Source organism: Pundamilia nyererei, unplaced genomic scaffold (genome assembly GCF_000239375.1).
Source record: "Pundamilia nyererei isolate P.nyererei 1_Seehausen unplaced genomic scaffold, PunNye1.0 scaffold00034, whole genome shotgun sequence".
Classification (NCBI taxonomy): Eukaryota; Metazoa; Chordata; class Actinopteri; order Cichliformes; family Cichlidae; genus Pundamilia; species Pundamilia nyererei.
Genome location: NW_005187435.1, coordinates 2,318,779 through 2,343,858, shown reverse-complemented (window position 1 = coordinate 2,343,858; position 25,080 = coordinate 2,318,779). Strand labels below are relative to the sequence as shown.

The window sequence follows — 25,080 nt, the reverse complement described above, 5'->3', positions numbered from 1 at the left end:
TACGTCCAATGGATGATGATCTGATTAGTCGACTAATCGCAAAAATAATCGGTGACTAGTCGACTATCAAAATATGTTTGTGGCAGCCCTAATTGATTGATAGATAGATGATCAATAATTTCGCAAAAAAGAAAAAACATGTAGAGAAAAAGTGCTCTGGAACAAAATTCATAGAGAGTAAAAAGGAAATTAAAGAGGAATCAGTACAGTTAAGAAAAGCTCTGATATTCTCCATGTACAAATAAACAATTTGATAAGTCTGTGTTTACAAGTGGCCAAAAAATATCCACACGGGGGCAGTGCAATACATCTGAGTAAAGAGCAAGGTGCAATAGCCATGTTTACATTTGCAAACTTTTTTATTCATAGGAAAATCAAGGATCATTATCAAGTAACATATTGTCACTTTGTTTCTTTCTAGAGTTGATAAGACCTTTTCCAGGACCAGAAGTTTATGGTAAGTCCCCTCCTTATGAAAAGCAAAGAAAATTTAGTTTCACACTTCATTGGTCCCATGCACTCCACTTCACAATGTTGCATTTACAGCACCTTAGGAGATTAAGGCTTTACGACTCTCTTCCCATTCAGCACGGCCAACCAAAAATGTTAATGCATATGAAGCATCAGTTGTCTCAGTAGAGAATTAAACATGAATAGATCTGTTCTGTATGCAGTAGTTTTTCATGGCCAACACAATTATGCTGCAGCAATAAAAATTTGAATGTAAAAGATACATGAAAAAAACAAAAACCCCACAAACGTACCTTTATCCACTTTGATAATTTCAGAATATTAAAGTGATGATCTCAGTAAAAGATGGTAATGGCTAATAAGGCTGCTTTCCTCTCTAGCTATAAAAGTCACAGATATGCTTGTAATTTTATTGTCACTGGAAAACTCTGTTTGCTCTGATGACTCTGGACATCTGTATATGATCAAAGAGGAGCTTGTAATGTTCCATACTTGGCAGGTAGTCTCACAGCACGTACAGGGAATGTGCGGCTGGAAATACAGGGGCAAGAACAGATGGAAGGAGACAGGAAGCATAAAAATGTGTGTAATACCAGCTGGCCATGTAGAGCACATGCCTCTGAGATCTCAGCCATTGAGAGTTCTCAGAACAATTAATAATACCACTTTTACACAAGTATATCTTTCCAGGTTTCTCTGCTGGATTGAGATTAATTTATGTTTATATGCAAGTTCGTATGTAAATGTTTTACAGTTTCATAAAACATTAAACCAAGGAAACAAAGGTCAGTATCACAAACTGTTTACTATACAATAATCATTTACATGTTTACAATATCATTTGTTTTTTGTAATTAGGCTAAATGCTATTTAGATTTTCTTAATGTGTATGTGGCACATGAAAATAGCATTTTTATTTTTATTTTCTTTGTTTTTTCTTCAGGGGGAATTTGCAAAAAAAATGCCTTGGTTTGTTTTTGTACATCAAATAGGCCTTTAGAATTAGACAGAAATTGAGTCATAGTGAGTTTGGAAAGGACAATAGATGAAATACTGAAAGGAGGAAATTGAAGGTGCATGGATAATTCAAGCTCATTGGAGGAGAATACACCCTCGCACACCCGCTGAATCTCATTATGAGGATTTCAATTTCTCTCGGTTGCAAACAGGTCTGAAGCAGATGCTAATGGTGCCTCGGGGCAGGGCTATGCAGGTACTAGTTATCCACAGCACTGCTTTGTGATTGTAATCACTGAGTCATTATGCCAATTGTGTATTCCATCAGTCTCAGGCTGCATTTAGATTAGAAAGTGGGGGGAAAAAGCAAGATATCAGCAAGATATTTACTATCAAATAATTTGGGGCACAAAGAGGGATTTCTTGAGGAGTTTATTTGTCCATTACATTTTGTTCTAACAGCTCTGCATACTTGGAAAAATCTGAACAACCACCTAAAAGTTTGCAGTCACTGAGGAAATTCTACATTTTGATCAGTTAAATCAGTTAAAAAACGTATTGCAAGTGCAAGGCTTACTTATTAAAGGCTTAATACAGTTTAATTCATTTGCAGCGCAGCATTTTAGATCTTCAGCATTCTGGGGTGAATTTATTTTTGTAATCTGCAGAAATTAGTTTTAGATTAGAAAGTAGTTTGAGCAATTTGGATTGTTTTGATAGGAAACACACATTTAACTTGCTAACACAGTAGGTCAATAGGGTTAATATCCTGTAGCAGATAACCAGCTGGCTACATCTTGTCTGAATAGCGCTTACATAGTCTGGAACTGCTTTTGTCATGCTGTTGCAAAATGGAAAGATCAACTTAGATCATGTTTATTCTGCATAAATGTCCCACTTTACCATCAAAAAGCAATCACGTTTTTATTTTATCTTCCACGTTTAGCATCAAGTTTTTTTTAATTTAGAGTTCTTTGCTTTGATCTAAAGGCCCACTATCAGTTTCACTGATGGAATAATGTTGTTTGGATTGTATTGCAGCGGTCCCCAACCTTTTTTGCGCCACGGACCGGTGTAATATCAGACAATATTTTCACAGACTGGCCTTTCACAGATAAATACAACAAATAAAATGATACGACCAAGAGAAAAACTGTGACATTTTGTAAATATAATAATAAATGTGAATTCACTGTGTAATTGTGTAACATTATTAGCAGCGTCCTCCTGAAATGTGCCAACAACATTGAGAGTAAAATCCTCCTCTATCCCCCTTAATACTCTGGTAGCTATGGTAACGTGTAAATATTTCTTTCAAAATAAGACACACAACTACAAAACAAATATAAAGTACATGAAAATATATAGAAAATTTATTCATAACACATTCATAACACATGGGAAAAGACTCAGGGAAACCAAGTTAAGGATAAAAACCCCAAAAACCATAAATGTCACATCCGAGCCTTAACTCTCGCGGCCTGGTACCAAACAACTCATGGACCGGTCGGTGGCCCGGGGGTTGGGGACCGCTGTTGTATTGTATCTAAAATAAGCATGACAGTTGTTAGCCTTGTTCAATTGTGAATGTTTTTTTTTTCTTTCGAATGATCAATCATGTTTAAACTGACACACCTGGAACAGGTAACACAATGTGTCAATCAGAAATGGTAAATGGCCTGTATTTGTATAGCGCTTTACTAGTCCCTAAAGCGCTTTACACATCACATACATTCACACACTGGTGATGGCAAGCTACATTGTAGCCACAGCCACCCTGGGGCGCACTGACAGTGGCGAGGCTGCTGGACACTGGCGCCACTGGGCCCTCTGACCACCACCAGTAGGCAACAGGTGAAGTGTCTCGCCCAAGGACACAACGACCAAGACTGTCCAAGCCGGGGCTCGAACTGGCAACCTTCCGATTACAAGGCGAACTCCGAACTCTTCAGCCACGATCGAAAACAGAGGTGATGGCCAATGAGGCTTAGCCTCTGTATGCTCACAGTTATTCCATTAACCTTACGGAGGTTAATGCCTCATATTTGACTCCATTAATCATTAATTATCATATTCAACATTCCCAATCAATTTAATTTATTTTAATTAAAACTATATCTGTTTTTCAATACATGCATATTTCCAAACTTTTGATTGTTAGTGTGTGACTAATTGCATCTCTCCACCTCTGTTATCTAGCCTGTCCCACAGCTATTGTAAGAGGCACAGGACCATGTCGGGAAGATTTACGATATGAGCTCCAAGTGTGTGTCATTAAAACTGGGTTTCTTGGATTCCCTGCCATGTGCCACTGCCTCAAATCCATCACATTATTCTCAACCAGCCAGGAGTACTGTCGGTGTGAGTGAGTGTGACGGTGGACAAACACGCAGTGCCCGCACTTTTCTGTCACTCTTAACGAGCACCAGTATCTCCGTCACCTTACTCTAGAATGCACTTTCAGCTCGTGTTGAGCCCTGAATCACTTGGACAAAGAGGTTCACTTTGTGAAAAGTGAGAAAACACTTATGTTACTGCTAAACTGCTCACAGCACAGTTCCCAATTAAACACTCATTAACTTGATTGCTCTGAATAATGGTGGTGCTTATCTTCCTCAGTCTAAAGATCCTGTTGTGCTGCAATAAGCAGGCCATGCCATGGCATTTCTGCAAGAAATTGTCAATCTGAAAGTGGCCATATTTTCATTCTTAACAACTCAGTTTTCCACTAATGAGGGAAAGCACTGGAATAATGTAGGAGTGATGTATGCAGACTGTGATACTGAAGATACACTGGAAAAATAGTACTTCTTTTATACTGCATCTATATTTGTCATTATAAATTAAAATCACTACTAGTTAACTCATTTGGTACAGGACACACCTGAAGGGGCTTTTATTTTGGGATCGTGGGATATATTTATATTGTGTGTGTGCACAGCTGTTGCCTTGTAGCCATCTAATCTGAACAGTACAACTGCTATGAGCCTAATCAAGCCTTTGACTGACACTAGGAGATGAGTGGTAATGAAGTGCTCTTCAGTGTTAAAAGATGAAAAAGAGTGAGGCGAAGAGGCCTCTAATTGGGTATCCGTGCCACTTCAGATTGCTGTTAATGGCCAGTATTCATCCTAATATGGTGGTCAGTGTCATGGGGAGAAAGCAAACAGGAGGAGAGCGTAGCCAATTGCAGCTCAGCGACTGTCAAATGGAAAAACAAACTTGTTGAACCTTTTATATTTTCCACATTGGAACTCCTGTCAGGAGTCATAAACCTAAAAGCATAAATGCAACATAAAGAAGCTGTAAAAAGAACTTTCCTAATATTGTGTCATACCCTTTATTTCTTCCTGTGTTGCCTTGGTATCCCACAGATGTTTATTTGAATTCAGATATAACGGGTGAAAAGGCAACTGCATCAAAATGAGTTCATTTTGGTACTCAATGAATTGGACAGTCCTGTATCTGTTGGTACAGAGTTTAACTCACCAGTTATTCTAGGGCAAGTTCATATCGTAGCATTAAACATTTACAACCTCCTACAGTATTTATATATATATAATATGACATGCACAAGGTTATTTGTTCTCTTGCGTTCCTTTTTTGCTCTAAATTATGCTAGTGCACTCTGAAAGCTCATTGGTTGTCTCCTAGCACCAATTTGACCAGATCATCACTTGGTTTGAATATCAGTTGCTCTGCGTAGCTGGTGTCACTCTCCTCTAACCTTTGTTCCCTTCATCTTGAGCTTCAGCACTCTGCCCCATTCATACTATTGCCTGTCTTGTTTTTCGCCCTATAGAGGGTCAGTTCTGCCCAAAGGCTACTCTTATATGTCAAGTAAGTGATCAGCTCTTTCTACATTGAACTCAACTATCTCAGTAAAAAACTATCAGTGCTTCTACTGTAATTTATCAATTCCTTACTTTTCTGACACCATGAAAATATAATATTAACTTTGGAGAGTGCTTCTACCAGCATAGCATAACACAAGCCTCATGTAGGTTTGCACAAATCTAATGTAACAAAACTGAAGTTGTGTTCACAGTCTGTGTGCACTTAGTTTTATTTACAGTGGTTTGTTGATTACCTATACTTAACTCATCTTTACCTGTACTGTCAATTAGGATTTTCCAGTTATGGAAAAAGAGATTAAAGGATGCCTCGAAGATAGAAAATAAATGTAAAATTCAATTTAAATGTTTCGAGCTTAAAACAGAAAAAAAAATCACACTCCAAAACAGCCTCTCCAAATATGCTTTTGTTTTATAAGAACCTCTTATCTTATTATTCATATCTTGCATAATACAATTAGTATGACTAATGTTAATTATCTCTAGAGGCTTTCAGTGAGAACAGAACAAAATCCTTTCACAAGCTTTTTTGTATCATTTTGAGTGGTGACACAGCACTTGTTTAGACAGTTTTTGTTGTTTTTTACAGAAATCAGACAGCTCTATTTTATCATGGGTCAAAAGAAGTGGTATTGACTTTTGTTTTTGTTTGTTTATGGGCTGACTATGTGTCATTTTGACTGGTATCCAAACCAAAAAAGAGACCTCTCCTGCAACCCTGTGTGTCTATTCCAAAGTAAGTTCACAGATAAAATCATTACAAGTCAGTGTGTTTGGAATCTGGTCAACTTATTGAGGTTGTTCTGAGGCCAGAGTCAGAAAGCAGCAGTGCGATGGTACCAGATGGGGGTTGCCTTATTTATTGTATTTAGGACGCCTCTTCAGTTAATTAGATACTAGCATGCAGCTGTGGATGGTAAATGATGACTTTGTATGTTAGGATCTTTTTAAAGTACTGCCCACCTTCTCACTATTCAAATAATTTTCTTGTAGCACAGAAGAGAATAAAATTGTTTTTGTTAGACTGAAGGCTCGCACAAAGGACCGGGTAAACTGGGTAAAGCTTCTCAAGGAGATTACAATAATGTAATGTTTAGAGTTGAGCGTAATATCTACTCTTTAAATCTCTTATAACATTACAAAAACATCTTGTTCACGTTCTTCCCTGTTGTCTCAATATAAAGACATTTTTATTTAATTAATTGAAAAGCTTGAGCTTATTGAGGGGGTAATGGTGCCTGATGTTGTAGTCATTTCAAATTATCAGAAGGTCAACTCCATGTAATCAAGCTCTATTACATCTCACATCAGGAGACGTATCAATTAGCCCCTGCATATATCTCTGTGAGCAGGATGAAAGAAAGAAAAGCTGAATGACGATGATGACGATGGAGGAAATTATGCATCATACCAACAGTATAACTGTTTGACTAGTGTATGCATCAGTGGTTTGCTTTGTGACAGTTATGTGCATTGTTTCTAAATGACACTATCAAATCAGTCCTCACACTTATCCAATGACGTATATGCAATTAGTGTCACATATTTCTAAGCTAATTTCCAAATCCCAGGTTGTCACTGGAGATGAAGCGTGACACTTTCTTTTGTCTGTAAAATGGGGAAGACAATGTCGTTTGGTGATGAGATTTCTAGAATGACTCATAATCACTTGATGTCGTCAGTAGTGATAATTGGTCTGAGTTTTTTTTTTTTTTTCATCTTCCGTACTTTTATTATGCATGTAAATTTAACAACTTCTAATTATCATGTGCTACCTTGATTTTGTGTGCCTGAATCACCATTTTATTATGTGGTACATCAGTTTCCTTCATATTCTTTCTTTTCACATCATATCCTTTAAGTATCATTTCCTTCTCTTTTTGAAGTTAACTATGTTGTTTAGTTTTTGGTTTTTTTGTGCCCTTTTGTGCCACAGGGAAAAGCCAATAAAATCCCAATAGCTCTAATCACCCAATTAGTCACAGAGACACTCAGAAACTTAGGAGTGGTGTTTGTTTCAATCCACTTATGATTCTGTTCCTTCATGATTAGGGCCCTGAAAGTGTAAGGTATTGATTTTAAAACTTTATTTGTAGTTGTGTAAGTTTACAATCTTACTAGGTACACTTTATTAGGTACACCTTGCTAAAATTGAGCCCCTCTTGCCTTCAGCACTGCCTTAATTCTTTGCATCATAGAATCAAAGAAAGAGCTTGAAGCAAGCCTCAGAGAATTTGGACCATATTGATGTGATAGAATCATGCAGTTGTTGCACATTTGTTGGCTGCTTAACCATGATGTGAACCTCGCCTTAGCCACATGCCAAAGTTTTGAGATCTGGTTACTGTGGATAATGTTTCAATACAGTTACCTCAATGTTTGAAAAAACAGTTTGATGCAATTTGAGCTTTGTGACATGGTGTGTAGAGCAGGGCGATATGAGCAAAAATATTTATCACGATATACATTTGAAAATTTGCGATAACAATATAACTAGGGATGGGTATCGTTTAGGTTTTATCCGATACCGGTGCCAAATCGGTACTTTTGAAACGGTGCCGGTGCTCAAACCGGTGCTTAAAGAATGGAGAACACAAAATTGGTCCAAAAACCTCTCATGTTCAGCTGTTTTTTTGTAAAAAGATAACAATGTTAGCCTTTTCTGCAGCTATGGGGCATATATGGTATCACTCTTGGCTGGAAGCAGTGCTTAAACAATGGAAAAAACACAAACTTTATCCAAAAACCTCTCATGTTTAACTGTTTCCCTCTTTTTCTTTGGTCATTTTAACCTTTTTTGCCAGGGTGAAGGGAGTATCTGCCATCAAACAAGAAGACAGCCGCATGTAGCTATGATGATGTTTGCTAGTTCACCTTACATGCATTAATGTAATAACGTGGTTAGCCTACGAACAACATTAAGCTACTCACGCAGAGAAGAACGGCTGCTGCTGCATCATCATCCGTCATCATTTCTGCTACACTGGCAGGGCTAGGGGCCAGGACTCTCCTCTTCAGGTTTTTGGGGATGTTGCTAACTCCGGGTCTGATAACAGGCACCACACCCGCAGTAGATGCGCTCGGTGTGAGGTCTCGCAGCAAGCTATCAAATACAGCGCATTTCTTGGCTTTTTAAAAAAAAACGCTATGCATGTTTCATCGGATTTGAGGTGTTACCTCCTTTGACAGTATCACAGTATCAGCTTAAAGCACTTGTTGCAGGCTGCTGAGTTTGCATATTTTGCTGTGAAGTACAGCCAGACTTTTGACCGCTTCGCCTTGGGCATTTTTAATCTGTAGCTCTGCTCTAAAAGAACGTACGTACCTGGGCCCGCCTACTATCCTCGGAAACGTAAAATGATTGGCTAGAAGTGTATCACAGCTCAGGAAAAAAAAGCACCGAAATAAAGCACCGAAATGTGCGCTGCTTTTCGGTCTGGTTACTACCGTTTATGTCAGAACCGGTGCCATCATGGCACTGGACACCGGTACCCATCCCTAGATATAACTGACGATACAATTGACACTAGACAAAATACTTTACAACTCCACAACTTTATTAGTGCAAAAAAAACCCATCAATGTATTTTCACTTAAACAAGCAGCTGTTTATTATGTGCATTAAAGTTATATAAAAATGTAACAGTGCAAATGCAAATTCCTTGCTGACAGTTTAACCAAAAGACATTTCCAGTGGAAATTGGCTGACATATCCTCAGCATAACATGTATAATATCCACAAAAGTTAAAAAGAGGTTATACACACACAATACGGTAATATTATGTTGAAGCACAGTATGTATCACTCCGCGAGGCTCCTGCCTACGATAGCCGTAATGCTCCGACAATCCATCAAGCGGTGCGGGTTTGTAGCTTAGCAAAGTCGTACTAAAACATTTGACAGATTTTCGACCACCGTGTACCACATAAAGTCGTTTCGAGGTCAGTAAACCCAAACAGGCACACGGGATTATAAGGAGCACTGTCGATTTTCAGAAAAATCAAAGGATTGATTTTAAGTGTGCCGTATTTTCCAAAAAACACGGTAATAACGACAACCCCGCTAGCATGCGCTATGAAAAATAGTGTTTTGTTGTGTATCTGACGGACGAAAGCTAAACCAGTTCCACACCACTGAAGTTGCAGCATTTTTACAAACCAATTCTGGTTCATCCGTTTCATTCAACGATCCGCGTTCGCCCTTCTCATTCTCCATCACCGGCACACTTTTTCCTCCATGTGCGTATGAAAACACTGCGCACGTGCGTTTTACCCATGTTCTATCGCGATATTTCATTTTCTTATCATTGCCCGACATTATACCAGTATTACCGTAAACGGTATGATATGGCCCAGCCCTAATGGTGTGTTACTGTATTCTGCTGGAAGTACCCATCAGAAGATGGTGTTGTCATAAAAAGAGTCCACAATAATACTCAGGTCAGTCCCAGCATTTAAACGATGATCAGTAAGAGGCCCAAAGTGTCCCAAGACTCATCAGATCAAGCAACCTTTTTCCAGTCTCTTTTATCAAGTTTTGGTGAATCCATGTGGACTGCAGACTCAGTTTCCTGTTCTTAGCTGACAGGAGTGCCACCCAGTGTGTGTATAGGCTACAAGAGGCCTCTGCTGCTGTAACCCATTTGCTTCAAGATTCAGAACTCCTCTTTTGCATATCTTGGTTGTAACGAGTTATTTGAATTACTTTTGCCTCCCTAAAGCAGTCTGGCCATTCTGCCCTAAACTCTGACATCAGCGAGGCATTTTCACCCATAGAACTGCCGGTAACTGATTATTTTTTGGAAATGAGACAAGGTTGCTTGGAACCTAGTCTCAGTCTGCAGTTGCAGAAGTTCTCAAGCTAGCACAACAACAATGGCAAAATTCAAATTCACTTAAATCATCTTTCTTCCCCATTCCGATGGTCAGTTTGAACTTCTGCAAGTCCTCCTCCCTATATCTGCATGCCTAAGTGCATGCAATGAGTCTCATGCGCATTAATAAGCAGTTGAATATGTGTAGCTAAAACGTGTAAGTGTAATTAAATGTTAAAAAAAAGAAAAGGCTGATGGTGTTAAATTAATTAAACATTTTTCTTTTTTCATTTTGTCCAGCTAATCACTTGGTTTTCAGGTTTTGTTACTTAGTCTGTCACTATAAAAATGTCAGTTTTCTTTTATTGAGTTAACAAAAAAGTGAAAAAAGTGTATTTGCGTTAAACAGTTTCAGCTGTTAAGGCTGATGAGACAAAGTTATTTGAAATTTTTAAAGAAACTAAATGAAACATCCTGCATTGATGACTTATTTTCTCCTTATTTTGCTGTTGGGGTTACATCTGGGAACATCCACTTAGGATATGGGTTTTGTTGCTAACATCTGTATTCATTGCTTTCTACATGTGAGCCAAACATCCCTGACACATTTAAAAAGGAAGTGTCATTGGTAAAAGCTCTTTGCAAACTTGTGATAAGTTGCAGGTAGAGGAAAATTAGATGAATAAACACATCGAAATCGAAATCACTGTCAAAAATCCTAGAGGAAATAGAAGAAAATACTAACATGAGCCATACATGGCTATGGTATTATTTAGGGACAAATTACAATATTTTAAAACCACTTTTGCCTAAACTGAATGTAAAAGTTTAATTTTGTGGATATACAAAAATTCATTTAAATCTAAAGACCTTCATAAAATTCAGAAAAACAGAGACTTACAGTATTGTAAGCTGTGGATGAGCTGTAATCTGTCAACCATATGGTATCTGCCGCACCATGGTCATGTGATTTCACACTCAGTTTGAGTCCAGATTATGACTGCCAAAATCAATAGAGGTGGGCACACAATATCTAAGTAATTATGGGAGCCAGTGGGGTTCTGGGAGTGCTGACAACACTGTTATTGTGAAAGGACTGCTTCCTTTTCCAACCTTACAAAGAAAAAAAAGTTCAAAGGCACGTCCTGCACCCTAATGCTACTAATGATAATTATGTGATACTATTCAATTCATTTTTATCTATATGGCACCAAATCACAACAACAGTCACCTCAAGGTGCTTTATATTCAAAATACTGAGAAAAGCCTAATAATCAGACAACTCCAAATAAGCAAGCACTTGGCAACAGTGGGGAGGAAATCCCCCTTTTTAACAGGAAGAAATTTCCAACAGAACCAGGCTCAGGGAGGGATGGCCATCTGCTGTCATTGTGATGTAAGGGGAGGGAGAAAAGACACACTGTGGAAGAGAGCTAGAAATCAATAATAATGGTTAATTGTGGTTAAAAGGGGTGTATAAAGACATAGAGAGAGAATAGAGGCGAGTGAAGAAGAAGTGCATCATGGGAAACCCCTAGCAGCCTAGGCCTATTGCATTCTAAGTAAGGAAAGGAAAAGTTTTCAGCCTAATCTCAGTAGCATCAATGGTGTCTGTCCCTGAATCCAAACTAGGAGCTGGTTCCACAGCAGAAGAGGGGCGTGAAAGCTGACGGCTCTGCCTCATACATTATATTTGTGCTGGTTACAGAGTTCTAAACCCCTGGTAGAACTGAGATCAGTCTTAAGACATCAGAAACTATGTTTGATTTTTGAACTTTTAAAGCCACAATTCATCAGAAGGTACTTTTAAAAATATTTCAGCTATACTCAATAGGTCAGTAAAGTTTGTACATGAGAGGTGCTGGAGAATTCAAAACTGCAGGCTGATGGAGGGAGGATAGCTCCAAATAACACTGACGTGGCTGCATAACATTTTAAGGGAGGAAGTCAAGTATATCTTATTGTCTGCTAGTATATATGTTATGTCAAAAGGGGGAAAAACAATCTTTTAAATTAAAACGTTAGCAGTGCTTTAAATGCTGAATACTCTGTGCAGTGTGTGGTGTGTAAATGTTAAATTTAGTCAGGCTGCCTCAGGAGGGCACTGAGTGCAGACACAGAGTCACAGTGAGAAATACATAGAGGGGAACTGGGGGGGGGGGGAGAGTCAGCATGAACCACATATAGTTGCTCCCATAATTGCAAATTGTATTGGTTAACTTAACACCGCTGAATTCCCATAAACTAACTCTGAGGGGCAGAAAAAAGTAGTCATAATGTGTATAGTCAACCTGCTTCTAGCCTGACTTCCATTTGTTGTGCCCATGTAAGCATAGATCCTCTTTCATCTCCAGCTCCACCCCGCTGGCAGCTCAGAGGCTTTCACAGGCAGAAAGGTGTTGATTGTACTTAACCTGCATGCTTCATGCTGCCTCTCTGCTCTACCTGTTGGGGCTCAACTATGTCTTGGTGATTCCTGCAAACCCTGGGGAATCTTTCCTTGGTGGCTGGTAGCACAGCTTTATCTGCTACAGAAGCAGAATATCGGTAATCTAGTGTAACAGTATCTCCTGGGCAATAAATGAAAACTGAGTTTTTGTGTTCATTTCATTGTTTCACCCTGGCTTGTGTAAGTGTGTATGTGCTACCCGGAACATTATATTCTCATGGGTGTGGTAGGTGTGAACTAGCATCAAAAGCCTTGAGTCACATCCTCTTGCAGCTTTTGTAATACTTGTAGCCTGGCAGTTAGACAGTGATGTTTTCTAAAAGTAGAGCCTTCTTTATTTCTCTTTAAAATAGTCGATCATTTATCAGACCTTCCTAACTGCTGTATGTGTGGGATAGTCTTGTATAAATAGCACTGAGTGTTAGAAAGCTGAGTCACAACCCCCTCTCCCAAAAGAATTTCTGTGATTCATTTTGAATAATAACTTATTTTCTAAAATCTGAAAGCACGAACACTTCTCTTCTACTATTCTATATTTGGTGCGGAGAGGTGGACATGAGAAGCTGGGAAACTATATGAAATCTAGTGAATGCCTTTTATAGAAGTTTTTGTGACTGTGTGCGGTAGCCATAGTGTTGTCCTTTACTGTCTTATAGACAGGAGGAAAGTACAGGATGAGGGCAGGAGGACACAAGGAAAGGAAAAACCTGAAAACTAGACGACTAGGGGAGGGGGAAAGTCAGTTCTGTTATGTTGTTTATGTTTTAGTTGTATTGATAATAAGCGTCATAGTTTAATAAAGATTGACTCTTACTTCACCGCTCTATATTAGCATTTTGAGTATAATTAATTTCCAAAAGAGACAAATACACTTTGGTCAGAAGAAGACTTGGTGTATTTGGTTCTATGACCTTGCTTTGGGACATGGAGAACAGGAACAAGACTCCAGCAAAGAACAAAGCAGATTAAGTCCGACACAATATGGAAGGTGGAGTTCGTTTGGTCTTGGGTTACAGCATGACGTGCAGAGAGCAGCAGCTGTCGTCAGGCTTAAGCAGTTTTTACCTATGTAGGTCTATGTGAAGTTTGCCAATAAGGCATAAAGAATGGTAGCAAGTGAGGCAGCAGCTGATGTGGTTTGGCATTAAGCTGAGTTGCTGTCAGCTGATATACTGGGATTGCAGACTGAGCTTGACTCTGTGGTCAGCCCAGTAATGTGCTCAATTTAAAGATGATTTTGAAAGCTTTTATTCAGAAAATTCCCACAGATGTTGTGATAGTGTAAACCTCGCTTTGGCAATAACAAAAAGAGGACATTGTGACAGTCTAAATTAGAGTAAAATTTCATCATTGTAGAGGGGAGTGTTACTGTCAGTCACAAAAAAAAATTCTGAATGAACTCTGATGAAATGTTTATTTCCAGAATTGTGTCTTTCGTCCCTCATTGATAGAGGTTTTGTAATGATTTGAGTATGAAAATTCGCCAATATATATCATACTATGTATACTATACCCTGTGAAATACATAGATAGAAAATAACTCAAGTCGTTCAAACATCCGTGTGAGATTTTGTACCTTGATTTGTAACATGTCTCTAGCTTCCTAACAAAAAGGAAAATGTGATTACTCAGTAATGCATTAGCCAACAGTGCCTGCGCTTATTCCTCTGTGGGCTGAGCCAGTGATTTTCTCCATTATGTGTGAGTCTGCTTCAAAATCTGCAACATTGGAGAGCTTTTCAGCTAACTGCCTGCCACTGTTGTGTCAAATGGACAATGGAATGGTTAGGCTAATTTGTGCAGCAGGGGTTTTATGATGTTGAAACAAGCTGTCAGAGTGAGGCAGATAATAGGACAGAGAGATCTGATATTGTGGTTCAGATTAGGTAATGTCCCTTTTCTTTATAAAATAAATAAATAAATAGAAGCTTGCTTTCAAGCCAACATCCGACTGCAGCATTTGGTCATTTTGAATTAATGGAATCTGTTATTAACAAGCAATGAAAATGCAAAGCAAAGTAACACTCAAAACTTGGATGGACATATCTTGATCATAGATTATCAGAAAAAGTGGGAGGAAGGCGGAAAAACAAAGGGGATACTTTGCAGGGAGGGAGAGTAAGAAACAGCGGAATAAAACCAGACAGGAAAACGCTGGCATGCATGTGAGGAATGGGAAGCGAGGGAGAGAGCAAAACAGGGAGGGCAGGACGGAGAGAGAGGATAAGGGAGGGCTGCTCTCAGCATCATCTGACAGGAGAGAGGCTGATCTCCGACAGCAGGTGTTGGAGGATAGAGAGTGAGTCAGACAAACGGAGAGAGCGATACATAGAGGAACACCAAGTTGTTGAGGAGAGATTGAGCTGCAAGTGAGCCAGTACTACAGGCGGGTAAGCATGGAAAGAGATGATGGAGCACACTGGCTCTGTTAGGATGAACTGCTGAAAGATAGATGAATTGAGCCAAACTCAACCCAAGATAGACAGATGAAAGAAAGCGAATGACAGAATAGAAACAGCTAAAGAACAGTCTTACTCTTGTGTAGGTGTTTCCGTCTGATCCTGATCTGCATTGATCTCTTTATCAAATGCCACTTTGAATGTTGAACTTTCTCTCTCGCTCTCTTTATCTCCTTCCCTCTTTCTCTCTAGTCCACCCAGGAAGTGGCTGACTGGCATCTCGAGTAAATGACTCTGCTTTCATTGTGCATTAGCTGCTGTACTTGATTAGATTAGTTGCTCTCTACTAAGTGGACCTGCAAAGCTTAGGGGTTTATGTGTACTTGTCTCTTTGAGGCTGCGCGTGTGTGCATGTGGGTGTGTGCATGTCCATGTCTGTGTTGTTGTTGGTAAAAGGAAGGATGCAGCCAAGCAGGACATTACTCTTAAAGCTAAAACGTGATCCTGATATTATTTTTGTTCAGTATTTATGAATCTCCGAAGCCCGAGCCAAGAGCAAGAATTTAATCTGCAGAGCTATTGAAGAGTGAAACCTGAAGCCGCTCCAAGGACGATGAATTGGAAAATAGCATTCTGTTGTTTGAGCGCTCACATTCATTTGAGTTTTGTTTGACTGTAATGTCAACAGTTATCAAGCAGAAAATGTGCCAGCGTGTCCGCAGAGTTTGTGCTTTGCCAAAGCAAAGTCTCTAGTTCACTCATTTTGCAGCAACTCCAGGCTCTGTTTTGTGGTGACACATCAAGGGAAAAGCTGACATGATGATGATGATTTTGATCACCATTTTAGCAAAACACAGTTACTGCTTTACACCCGGTACTAGTGGAAGCAAAGCGGGATAAATAAATATGTTGTGGTTTAGATAATGGGGCTGTTGTTCTTGTGCTGACTTTATTTAGTGGTGGTTTATTTGTTTTATTGCTTTTTGTTGGGAGATTTGCATTTGAAATGCATAACTATATTTGTCTGTGCAAATTGCATATGTAGTTGGATTGGATTTTTGTTTTCATTTAACTATATGACCTAAATTCATTAATTGGACCAAACACAACTGGGTGGATCTTTATGATGCTCTTATTTTAGGTAAGTTTGAAAGTTTGATTTCTTCTTGTTGCATACATTAATCCTACCTCATTTAGGCATTAGTCACAAAGCACTGGGTAGCATTTGTGATCTCATTTAAAATGCACCGAGGTCTCCTTGCTGTGCATAAGTTGTCTCCTAAACCCATTATGGTAAGCTTTAATGGATAAACTTACTGTACTATTAATAGGCAAGGTTACTCTACCATAGCAGCACTCGACCAGATGATATCTGACTCCTCCTGCAGTGCCCGTGGTTATCGTTTGTTTGCCAAAAAAAACAATGCATCATTGAGCCGGACATGTGCAATATTCATGTTCAGCCAGTATTTAGCCTGGGGTCTCTACTGTTTGTTTGATAACCACTGTAGATGGTTATCGCTGATGAGCCTCCCAGATGACCCTTCAGATGAACGTTTTAGATAACCATTTTCTGCTTTTTCATGCTTGTAGACCTGACCTTAGGCTGACTGAAGGCAGAGTTGTTAGACAACTGATAAACGGAAAATGACAAATTGTCAGTATATTTTAACTTTTGTGTCAAGCTGTAAAATAATGTTTATTTGTCCTGTTGTCCTATTTGTTAGCAAGATTACACGAAAAATAATCTTTCCAATTTTAATTAACCCTTTAGAGGGTTATAGCACAAGCGAAAGAGCACATTGCAATTATTTTGGTGTGAATCAAAAGGTTAATGTTTGATTTTATTTCACAATTTTGTAATAACTAACATTAACTACAACTGCAGCTTTTCTCGTTATATGAATAGATCAGTTGCATTTAACGGAGGGTATGCAAAGAACTGTAGCTATTTGAGAATATGGGCGTTTGTAACAGAGCTATAATAACTATTAATGTGAAATTGATGTTATTATTTTGCTGCTTAAAGATTTAGATGTGTGTTTGTGTTGTATTTATGTATTATTTCTTCGCGTGAAGTTTGGCACCCATCTAGTTTTGCTGGTATGGTTTCATAGTCTTGGATCCAAATGTGACTTTTAGAGAAGAGAAATCATATTTACGTGGCCAGTACATTTTACTGTTAATTTGATAAACTAAATAAATGCGTTTTCCTCTGTTTGTCTGACCATGACCCTGCATGCTCTCTGTGACTACAGTACCCCTGTAAACACAAACTACTCAAAATAATATTTTAAATCCAGTTTGTAGAGCATTCAGTGTTGTCCTGCTCATTGGCATTTGCAGGTGCTGCACAGCCTGCGCCTTGGTTGGAGAACAGGAAGCTGGAATGCTTATCAGAGCTCATGACCTGGCAGTCCGTGGAGGCTGCTGCTGGTAAACACAGGATTAATTGGTGGATTTAGATTCAGAATGCTTTGTGTCCATTTTAGAAACTTCTGGGAGCAGAAATGAAGAATAAAATTAGAATAAGACTGTAATCCAGAAATTAAAAGGCCTGAAGATCAGTATCAGTTCTTATGCAGATTCACTGTTTGTCTATGGTATCATCGGTAGTGTTGCATAGACTGAGCATTTTGCAGTTATTATTAGGTGTTATCAGTGTGTCAAAAATGAAAGCTTAAAGTGGCTCTGTCATGCTGTTTAACTTCCTTTTTACAGTCTGTTAGCCAAAGAAATTTGAAATTAAAATGCATATCTGGCATATTTGGGTAATTATTTATAATTATTTATCATTTATACATGTCCTATATAATATTCAGCAAATCAAGAATATGTTTTACTTGGATAACTGGAGGTAATTGTTTAAAAAAAAGACTATCTTTATTAATAATAGTGCCCATATTTATTTTAATTTCTCCCAACTTTCATGTGTAACCTAGATTTTGGGCTTATTTTCTTTAAATGGAGCATCTTAGAGTGATTCAGGGGTTAGGTGATGTTGCTAGGTGACACACACCTTTATACAGTTCCAGCTGTAACAAGAATTCAACCTCAAAAAGGAAAAAAAAGAGAAGCTTTGTGCACAGCATGTATGCCACAGAGAAATAGGTGTAACTATGAGATGAATGTGTTGTCAAGAAGAAAAAACTATGACAAATTTATGTTTGTGGTGGTGACTGTGGGCTCAGCCCATAAAAACAGATGATCAAGGATCTGTTATTAACACTGGTATGAGCAATGTGTTTTGCTCAGCAGAGGAGAGAAAGTGATAAGTCATGATTTACCTTCTTTCTCTGTCTTTTCCCCCCCTTTTCTTTGTATGCACATATGTCTAAATAATACGAGTGTGCAAATAATTAATTAGATAAAGAATAAACCGTTCAATTGGGATCATCGGTTGGCTGTTTGGCAATAGACAGGGCAGCTCACACTGTTTAACCTAGCTAGATAGGTGTTTCTTGGGTTGAGCTTCCTGTGTTCCAGTCACCCAACCACCATGACACAGTGACCCTCACATCTGCCAGCTGCTGTTCAAAGGCGTGACCTGTTCTACATCCAGAGCTCATTCAAACATAGCAGAGTATTTAGTGTAACTGTGGCCCATTTTATATAATGAATGAGAGAAGCTGTGTAGCATTTAATATTAAGAAATAACACTTGTTTGTAAGCAAACTGCTTGAACGGGCATTCAATTGATAAAAAAGGAATCGCCATCTATTTTCTCTTGAATGCCTGTCTGACACTCTGCATAATCCACTGTCAGAGGCCTTGAAATATTTAGTGGCTTCAATTGTACTCATTTATTTGTGTTTCTCGTTCCGCCATTTAGTCCTGCTTTCTGTGCCCTTGCCTCTCTGCCCTACCTGTGTAATTACAGCTCTCTGTAGGTATCCTTCAGTCTTTTGTGAGTCTATATGTTTATTCTACCTCTTGTGGTCCCTGTGTTTTGTTTTGTTTTCTTGGATTTTCTAGTCTTTCTGTGACTCAGTGTCTTCTCCCATGGGGTTGTCATCACTAAACACATCTAACTGTCTTCTACAAAAGTAAATGAAAGTCACCTGGTTTGGACTTTTGGTCACATTAAATTAATTTATAAAACTGTATCAAATATATCCGTAATGTAATCCCTGCAGGATCATGAGTTATGAGACGAGATAGCCGTCTCTACCCTTTCTCCTAACATCTTTAATGTTTTAATTGACTAGGTCATGAGTTCAGTCACTGTAGCCACCTTCAGAGTTTAAAAGAAATTATGCATGTAGAAGATGCTATGTGATGTAGAAGAACTATGTGAATAATATAGCCTTCCTTGCAGAGATGATACAGCTCATGCATACCGTTAGTGTTCAATTAGAAACAGCCTTGAGTCATTTTGGCTCCCCAAAGATTCAAGTTCTTAGCTTTGGCAGTACTTGCCATCATTCTTGCCCCAGAGTCTCTTGAAGTAGCCAGGAAGCTCCAACATCTCAAGTACAAACGTCTGATGAGATCAGTAGTCATATTGGCAAAGACAAGTCTATGCTTTCTTCAACTTCCGTTACTGCATGGGTTCTAGCGTGAACGTCTCTATGCAAACAAAAATGTGAGTCTTTAGCACAGTTATTATTGCTGCACTTCTTTATGGTTTTGTGTGCTGAATCCTACTGAAGAAGGACAAGAAGGGCAAGGTTAAAGCCTTCCAGATGAAACGTTCGCACCAAATCCTCTTTGTCAGTCTGCTCAACCACCTTACAAGCACCTGTGTATGCCAATACTGTGCACACCAAGCAACCGTTGCAACTCTAATTCAGAAAAATCGATGCAGGCATGTCTGTCAAATGTAGCCTGATTGCTTTACAAAGCACTTGCTGTTAGATCTCCCAGATGGAAGTGTTCATCCATGGCACCCAAGAACCAGTGGAAAGATTTTAACCAAGCTGTGGTCCATCCTGGTACACTACAACCATGCAGGTGCTCCTGCACCAAGAGTGCAACAGTACTGCTCCCCGGTCAAAGAAGTGTGTGAAATGGAACAAGATCAAACAAATTGAAAGGAAACTGGGGAAATCCTGGTCGCTAAAACACATTGAGATGCTACATTAGGAACATTATCGCAATAATGAATGAATGAATAGCGCGGTGGTAACTGTTCACCAAAAAACCCCACAGCCCCAAGTATTGTAATTGTTGTGTAATTTTTTTCAACAATACAATGTGAACAAACCGATTTGTAGCGTTCTGTTAGCCAAAATCCACAGAAATGAGAGTCTAACCAAAATGACGAATAGAGAATGCAGAACATCCCTGGTGAATGTTCCCTTCACCAGTGAACCTCAGGCCTTCACAGCAGCAGTGTTATCATGTCACATGTCAGGATTGTGGTATTTGTTAACATGTGCTTGCTTTAATAGAATGCTGCAGTCCAGTCTCATTGAATCAAGCTTACCTCATTTACCCCATCAGTAAATGTACGCTGATTATCTGCCTTATAAATCATTTTGGTGATGGTAGAAACTGACACACACACAACTTCTTTTTGTTTGGCTGGTTTTTTTTTTTATTTGTTCCTGGTTTACTGGTTCAAGTCACCTTCGTGCATATTTAGCATGGAGACAGCTAACTGATAACGGAAACCTCCCATGCATAAGATGCAAGTTTATTTAGAGAGACAAGAGCATAACTGCAGCCAGGTTCACTGCTTGGTCGCTTTCATTTATATTAAGTGAAACTTCAGCAAAGGCATGAATGTAAAGTAAATAATTGAATATTCTCTGAAGTAAAACAAAAACACCTTCCAAAGTCTGTGTGTGTGTTTGTGTCTTTTAATATACGGATAGTTGAGCAAAAATGTCACCTTAGCCTATGCAGATTTCTGACTTTTTAAACTCAGTAAGCCATTTCTTTGTCGGCAGATTTTGATACATCACTCTTTGCTCCACGCGGCATTTGACATGTTTTATTGTGTTCGAGCTGTATTTTCTGAAAGATGTAACATCAGTGTTCACACTCTAAAGGAATGTCAGTTCTAAGAAGCTGAGGATCCAGCAAAAAAGGATCAGGCATCCTCTTTCAGTTATTTCCCTGAATTCAGCAGATATCAGAGAACAAAGAACAAAGTACTGTTTTTGTGCTATGTTATAAATATATTTCCTAACCTCAGCTCCAGGTCAGCAGTCTGTTGTCATAAAAGTGCAGCTCTGTTTACTCAGACTTATAGATTCAGACAACATAGGCAAGGTGCTGCAGTAACTAATAACAGATTTTGTCTCGGAAGAAAGAGCACTGTGTAAATCATTTTTATTGTAGCATTAGACCACTGTGGCGTGTGCCAAAATGGCAGAATGATGGAAATATGTGAGAGTGAGTGCACACATCTCCACCATTTCTCACTGAATTCTCACAAAGAATCAGATTGTGCTATTGTTCTTTGTTTCTTTTGCTCCCAAGCAGTGTTTAGAAATGCCCTCTGCTGCAGGTTTGCGAACAGGATGCATGCACAGACGGGCTGCCAGTTCTAGCAACTGACTGTTGTGTGAGACGAAGTGTGAAGTAATATGCTGTGACCAGGATCCTGGTCAGACTGGTAATTCACTCCAATCACACAAAGAAGAAAAAGGGTAGAGAAGAACAGAGAAGAAGCAATGGGTTAGCAGATGAAAGCTGAAGGGTACTTTCTTCCTCTGCTTCATATCTATTTTCATCAGGTTTCACCTCATTTCCACACTTACATTTTCCTCTGTGTAGTTCTCCTAATGTCTTCTGATTCAAGGTCTTGCCTCTGAATACATTCACCAGATTCAACCTTGCTTGTGAGCACAATAAGTAAACACAATGGATGGGGGGTTTCAAATACTTCCAAAAAAAGATTACACTGTGGTGTAATAATAGCTTTGGTAGGAAGTGTCAATTGCATTGCAGGCATTTTCCCATGCACTTATTGCTTAAGTTAGAAACTTGACTTATGGCTACTAGTAACCTCTTTGTCTTTCTCTGTCCCCATACCCCCCTCCACCTTCTCTGACTTACAGGAAACAAGATGGAAGGATCCGTCGTATCTCTGATGAAGTAGAGCCCCCACTAGCACACTCCCGCCCTCCATTTCTTTCCCCCTCACTTTCAAAGGTAATACAAGGCTTTGACCTGCTGCTGCTACTCTTTTCTTTAATCAGGTTTGCATTTGCATTCAGACACAGTGCCAAGAATCCCACACGAACAATGTGAAACTGAGGGTTTTACCACTTAAAGTTACGGTTAACTCAGTGCCATTGATAACATTAGTAATTGTGGCATAACGTGTCATCCCCTTCTATGCGTGATTGATTAATAGCATTTACTGGGATAAGAATTAGAGCCCTGATTAATATCTCTTTAATTAATACTGTCACACTTATGAGTATGGTGGTATTAAAAGTCAAAAGGTCGTGTCAAGATATTGTCATATAGACCAACCTGTCGGCATGAAAAATGACATTACTGTTTCCTAGTGATCCCCCTGTGTGTCTGAATGTTTCAGTGAGATGAGCAAACAAATGATGATTTAATCCTGCTATATGTTTTCCAAAGACCTTTTTTTCATTTGGAATATATTTAAAGTAATTGTGCATTTGATATAGTGTGCACTGCAGGGAATGAATGTGATTAAACTCCGTCATGAAGTTGTACGCTAGACTGAGTAAGGCTCTATGGATGTGGTTTCGAGTACACTTCTTTATCTTATGGAAAGGACCCACTGGACAGCTGGCTGTGATGGAACTAGAGATCAATGGGGTGGAGCTGGTTGCATCAGTCAGACACCGCAGTGACAGCTGACAGCAGCCGACAAAGAAACAGTTTTAGAGTTTGACAGCAGTTGAAATAATTGGCGCATATAGGTTGTTGCAACTTCTGCTTGGCCAAACTGAAAATAATTTTTAAAAGTATGTACGGCTACAGAAGTCTTAGTGATTCAGCTTTTATTAAATTTCACACAAGCACATTCTCACTCTCATTTTCTCACGTACTGACGCTTGGTCAGGACCTCTGTCACTTTTCGATGTGCGGTTTACTGCTCCGGAATACAATTTTACTGGATAAGAAAGAATAACAATGAAAAAAAAAAAAAGATAGAGCCTGACATGGAAGAAAGGAGTGTGACTCCTGTCTGAGACCACTGCTTTTATGTTCCATCTCCTTTTTTTCTGTTACTTTTTGTTCAGGTTGAGCCAATTAACTACTGCAAGATTTAGGAAAATATTGTGTTCAAATATCCTTTCTTACAATGTGTACATTAGAAGGTAAACTTCTCCCTTTATTGGTTTACGTCAGTAAAACATCCTGAGGCAGTGACAACACAAGCAGATCACTTGTACCTGTAGGCCTATGGTGTCTTTTTAGAAACTGAAGGACTTTTACTGAAGTGTGCTGGTCTACCTTGCGTATGAAAAGGGGCTCCCATTTTCTGAACACATAACCTGGTCTTGAGCAGGTTATGTTCGGAAATTTGATTCATGCTGCTTTTGGAAACCATCTGAAAGCACCATGTTTTCACGGTTTCTTTTATGCACAGCATGTTTTAAGTGCAACAAAGATTTGCTGTGCAAATATATTTTCTATGTGCAAGTTATTAAGCTGTGCTTTGCTCTAATATCAGAAATGAGGTCCAGCTGTAAAGTTACAGCAGCAACAACTATGGATTGCATTGTCACTGGAATATACATGCATTCAGGTGCTGATGCAGAACGTGTAAGAATGTTTTTATAGTTTACTTGATTCTAATCTGTTGCTGAGTTTGTTTTACGCTGCTGGAATTGCAGCTTTTATAATACAGAGCACACACCGAGAATACCTGCTTAATCAATAAAATTAATTCATTTGATCTGGCAACAAACTAAAACTATTTCCATCTCTCCTTTATTATGTGACTTTAATGTTTAAATGTAACCAGTTTAAAGTTTCAGAGCTCTAATGTGCATCTATCACATTAGAAATAAACAGTAGCAGCCAGAGAGTGCACTCAGGATTTATTATTCTAATTACTGTGAATTGTAGTTCTTGTGATACTGACTTCACACCTCATCTATTAGTTGTAGTATCAAGTGTGCATCCCGTGTCTTATTTCTGTGTTTGTGCCTTGGGTTCTTTGTGTTTCATTGCAAATCTTGTTGCGTTATTATGAATGTCTTTCTCAGTCTCCTTTGGCTATTTGCAGTTTTACTTTGAAGATCTGTTTTCTTTCCTGTCCTGTGTTAGTTTTGCTTCCTCTCTATTTCCTCCCAATCGTCCCTCCAATTGACTGTCTTCGCCTGTGTGCGATTGCTTTCACCTGTGTCTTGTTATCCTCCTTTTGGACATTCACTAACCAGCCCACTGTGTATTAATACATCTGTCTCCCTTTTTATCTTGTCAGATCATCTGTGCTTGCTGTCTTGCTGACATGTATTCTCTCTAGAGCTGCTGTGTGTTTCCTTTGTTCCAGACTTGTGATTAATCAGCAAAATAAAGGCTCTTTTTTTCTGTACATCGTATACTTTAGTTATCCTGAATTTGGGTTCACTCTGATCACTCTGATCTCAAATCCATGTCAAGGCATGGGGAGTAAGTAGGGACTAGATCACAAACTGGTACAACTAAATACCAGCACCATGAAATCTGATGGTTCCAGCCAGGCATTAATGTATGAAGAGCTCGCAGTGACAACTGGTTGGAGTGACATGTTTCTATGACTAACATTGCAGTTTTTTAAGCTCAATCTGACATTACATTTACTAAAGTTTAAATACAAACAGAATGCAATGAAAGCAAATCTCCATCCAATATAGATTTTCAGCCTTTCCACTTTTGCACAGAGATTTTTCCAGATTCTCTTCTATTTAATGATATTGTGCACTGCAGATGATATTCAAAATCGTTACATTTTGACTTTGAGGAATTTAAAATTGGGAGCCTGATCTTGGTATTTTTCTTTAAAAAGTAATGGTTTCAGTTTAAACAATTGATATGGTTTATGAGATTTGCAAAAATAATTTGCAAGTCGTTACACTTCTTAGATTAATTTTACATCTTGCACGTTATTTGCATCTTAATTCCCTCACAGTAGGAGATGTAAAATAAAAAAAACAACTAGTTACTCTGAAACTGGGCTACATATGAAATGTTATATATGTAACATGCATCTC

The 25,080-nt window shown here is 38.8% G+C and overlaps 1 protein-coding gene across 11 annotated transcripts in view; it reads left to right on the top strand.

Moving 5' to 3' along the window:
* rap1gapb (RAP1 GTPase activating protein b) overlaps nt 1-25,080 on the top strand; it is a 104,878-nt gene that overhangs the window by 54,302 nt on the left and 25,496 nt on the right. For 3 of the 11 annotated variants that reach the window (XM_013910001.1, XM_013909997.1, XM_005729731.2), the window contains exons 2-3: nt 422-457; nt 21,955-22,048. Coding sequence is in view for 4 of the 11 variants with exons in the window: in XM_013909994.1 (XP_013765448.1) it covers nt 21,580-21,593; nt 21,955-22,048 (108 nt within the window). In the remaining 7 variants the exon portion in view is untranslated. Of the gene's footprint in view, nt 1-421; nt 458-15,210; nt 15,229-21,503; nt 21,594-21,954; nt 22,049-25,080 lie in introns of those variants that run through there. The other 8 variants (XM_013909995.1, XM_013909996.1, XM_013909999.1 and 5 more) reach the window with 6 other exon arrangements.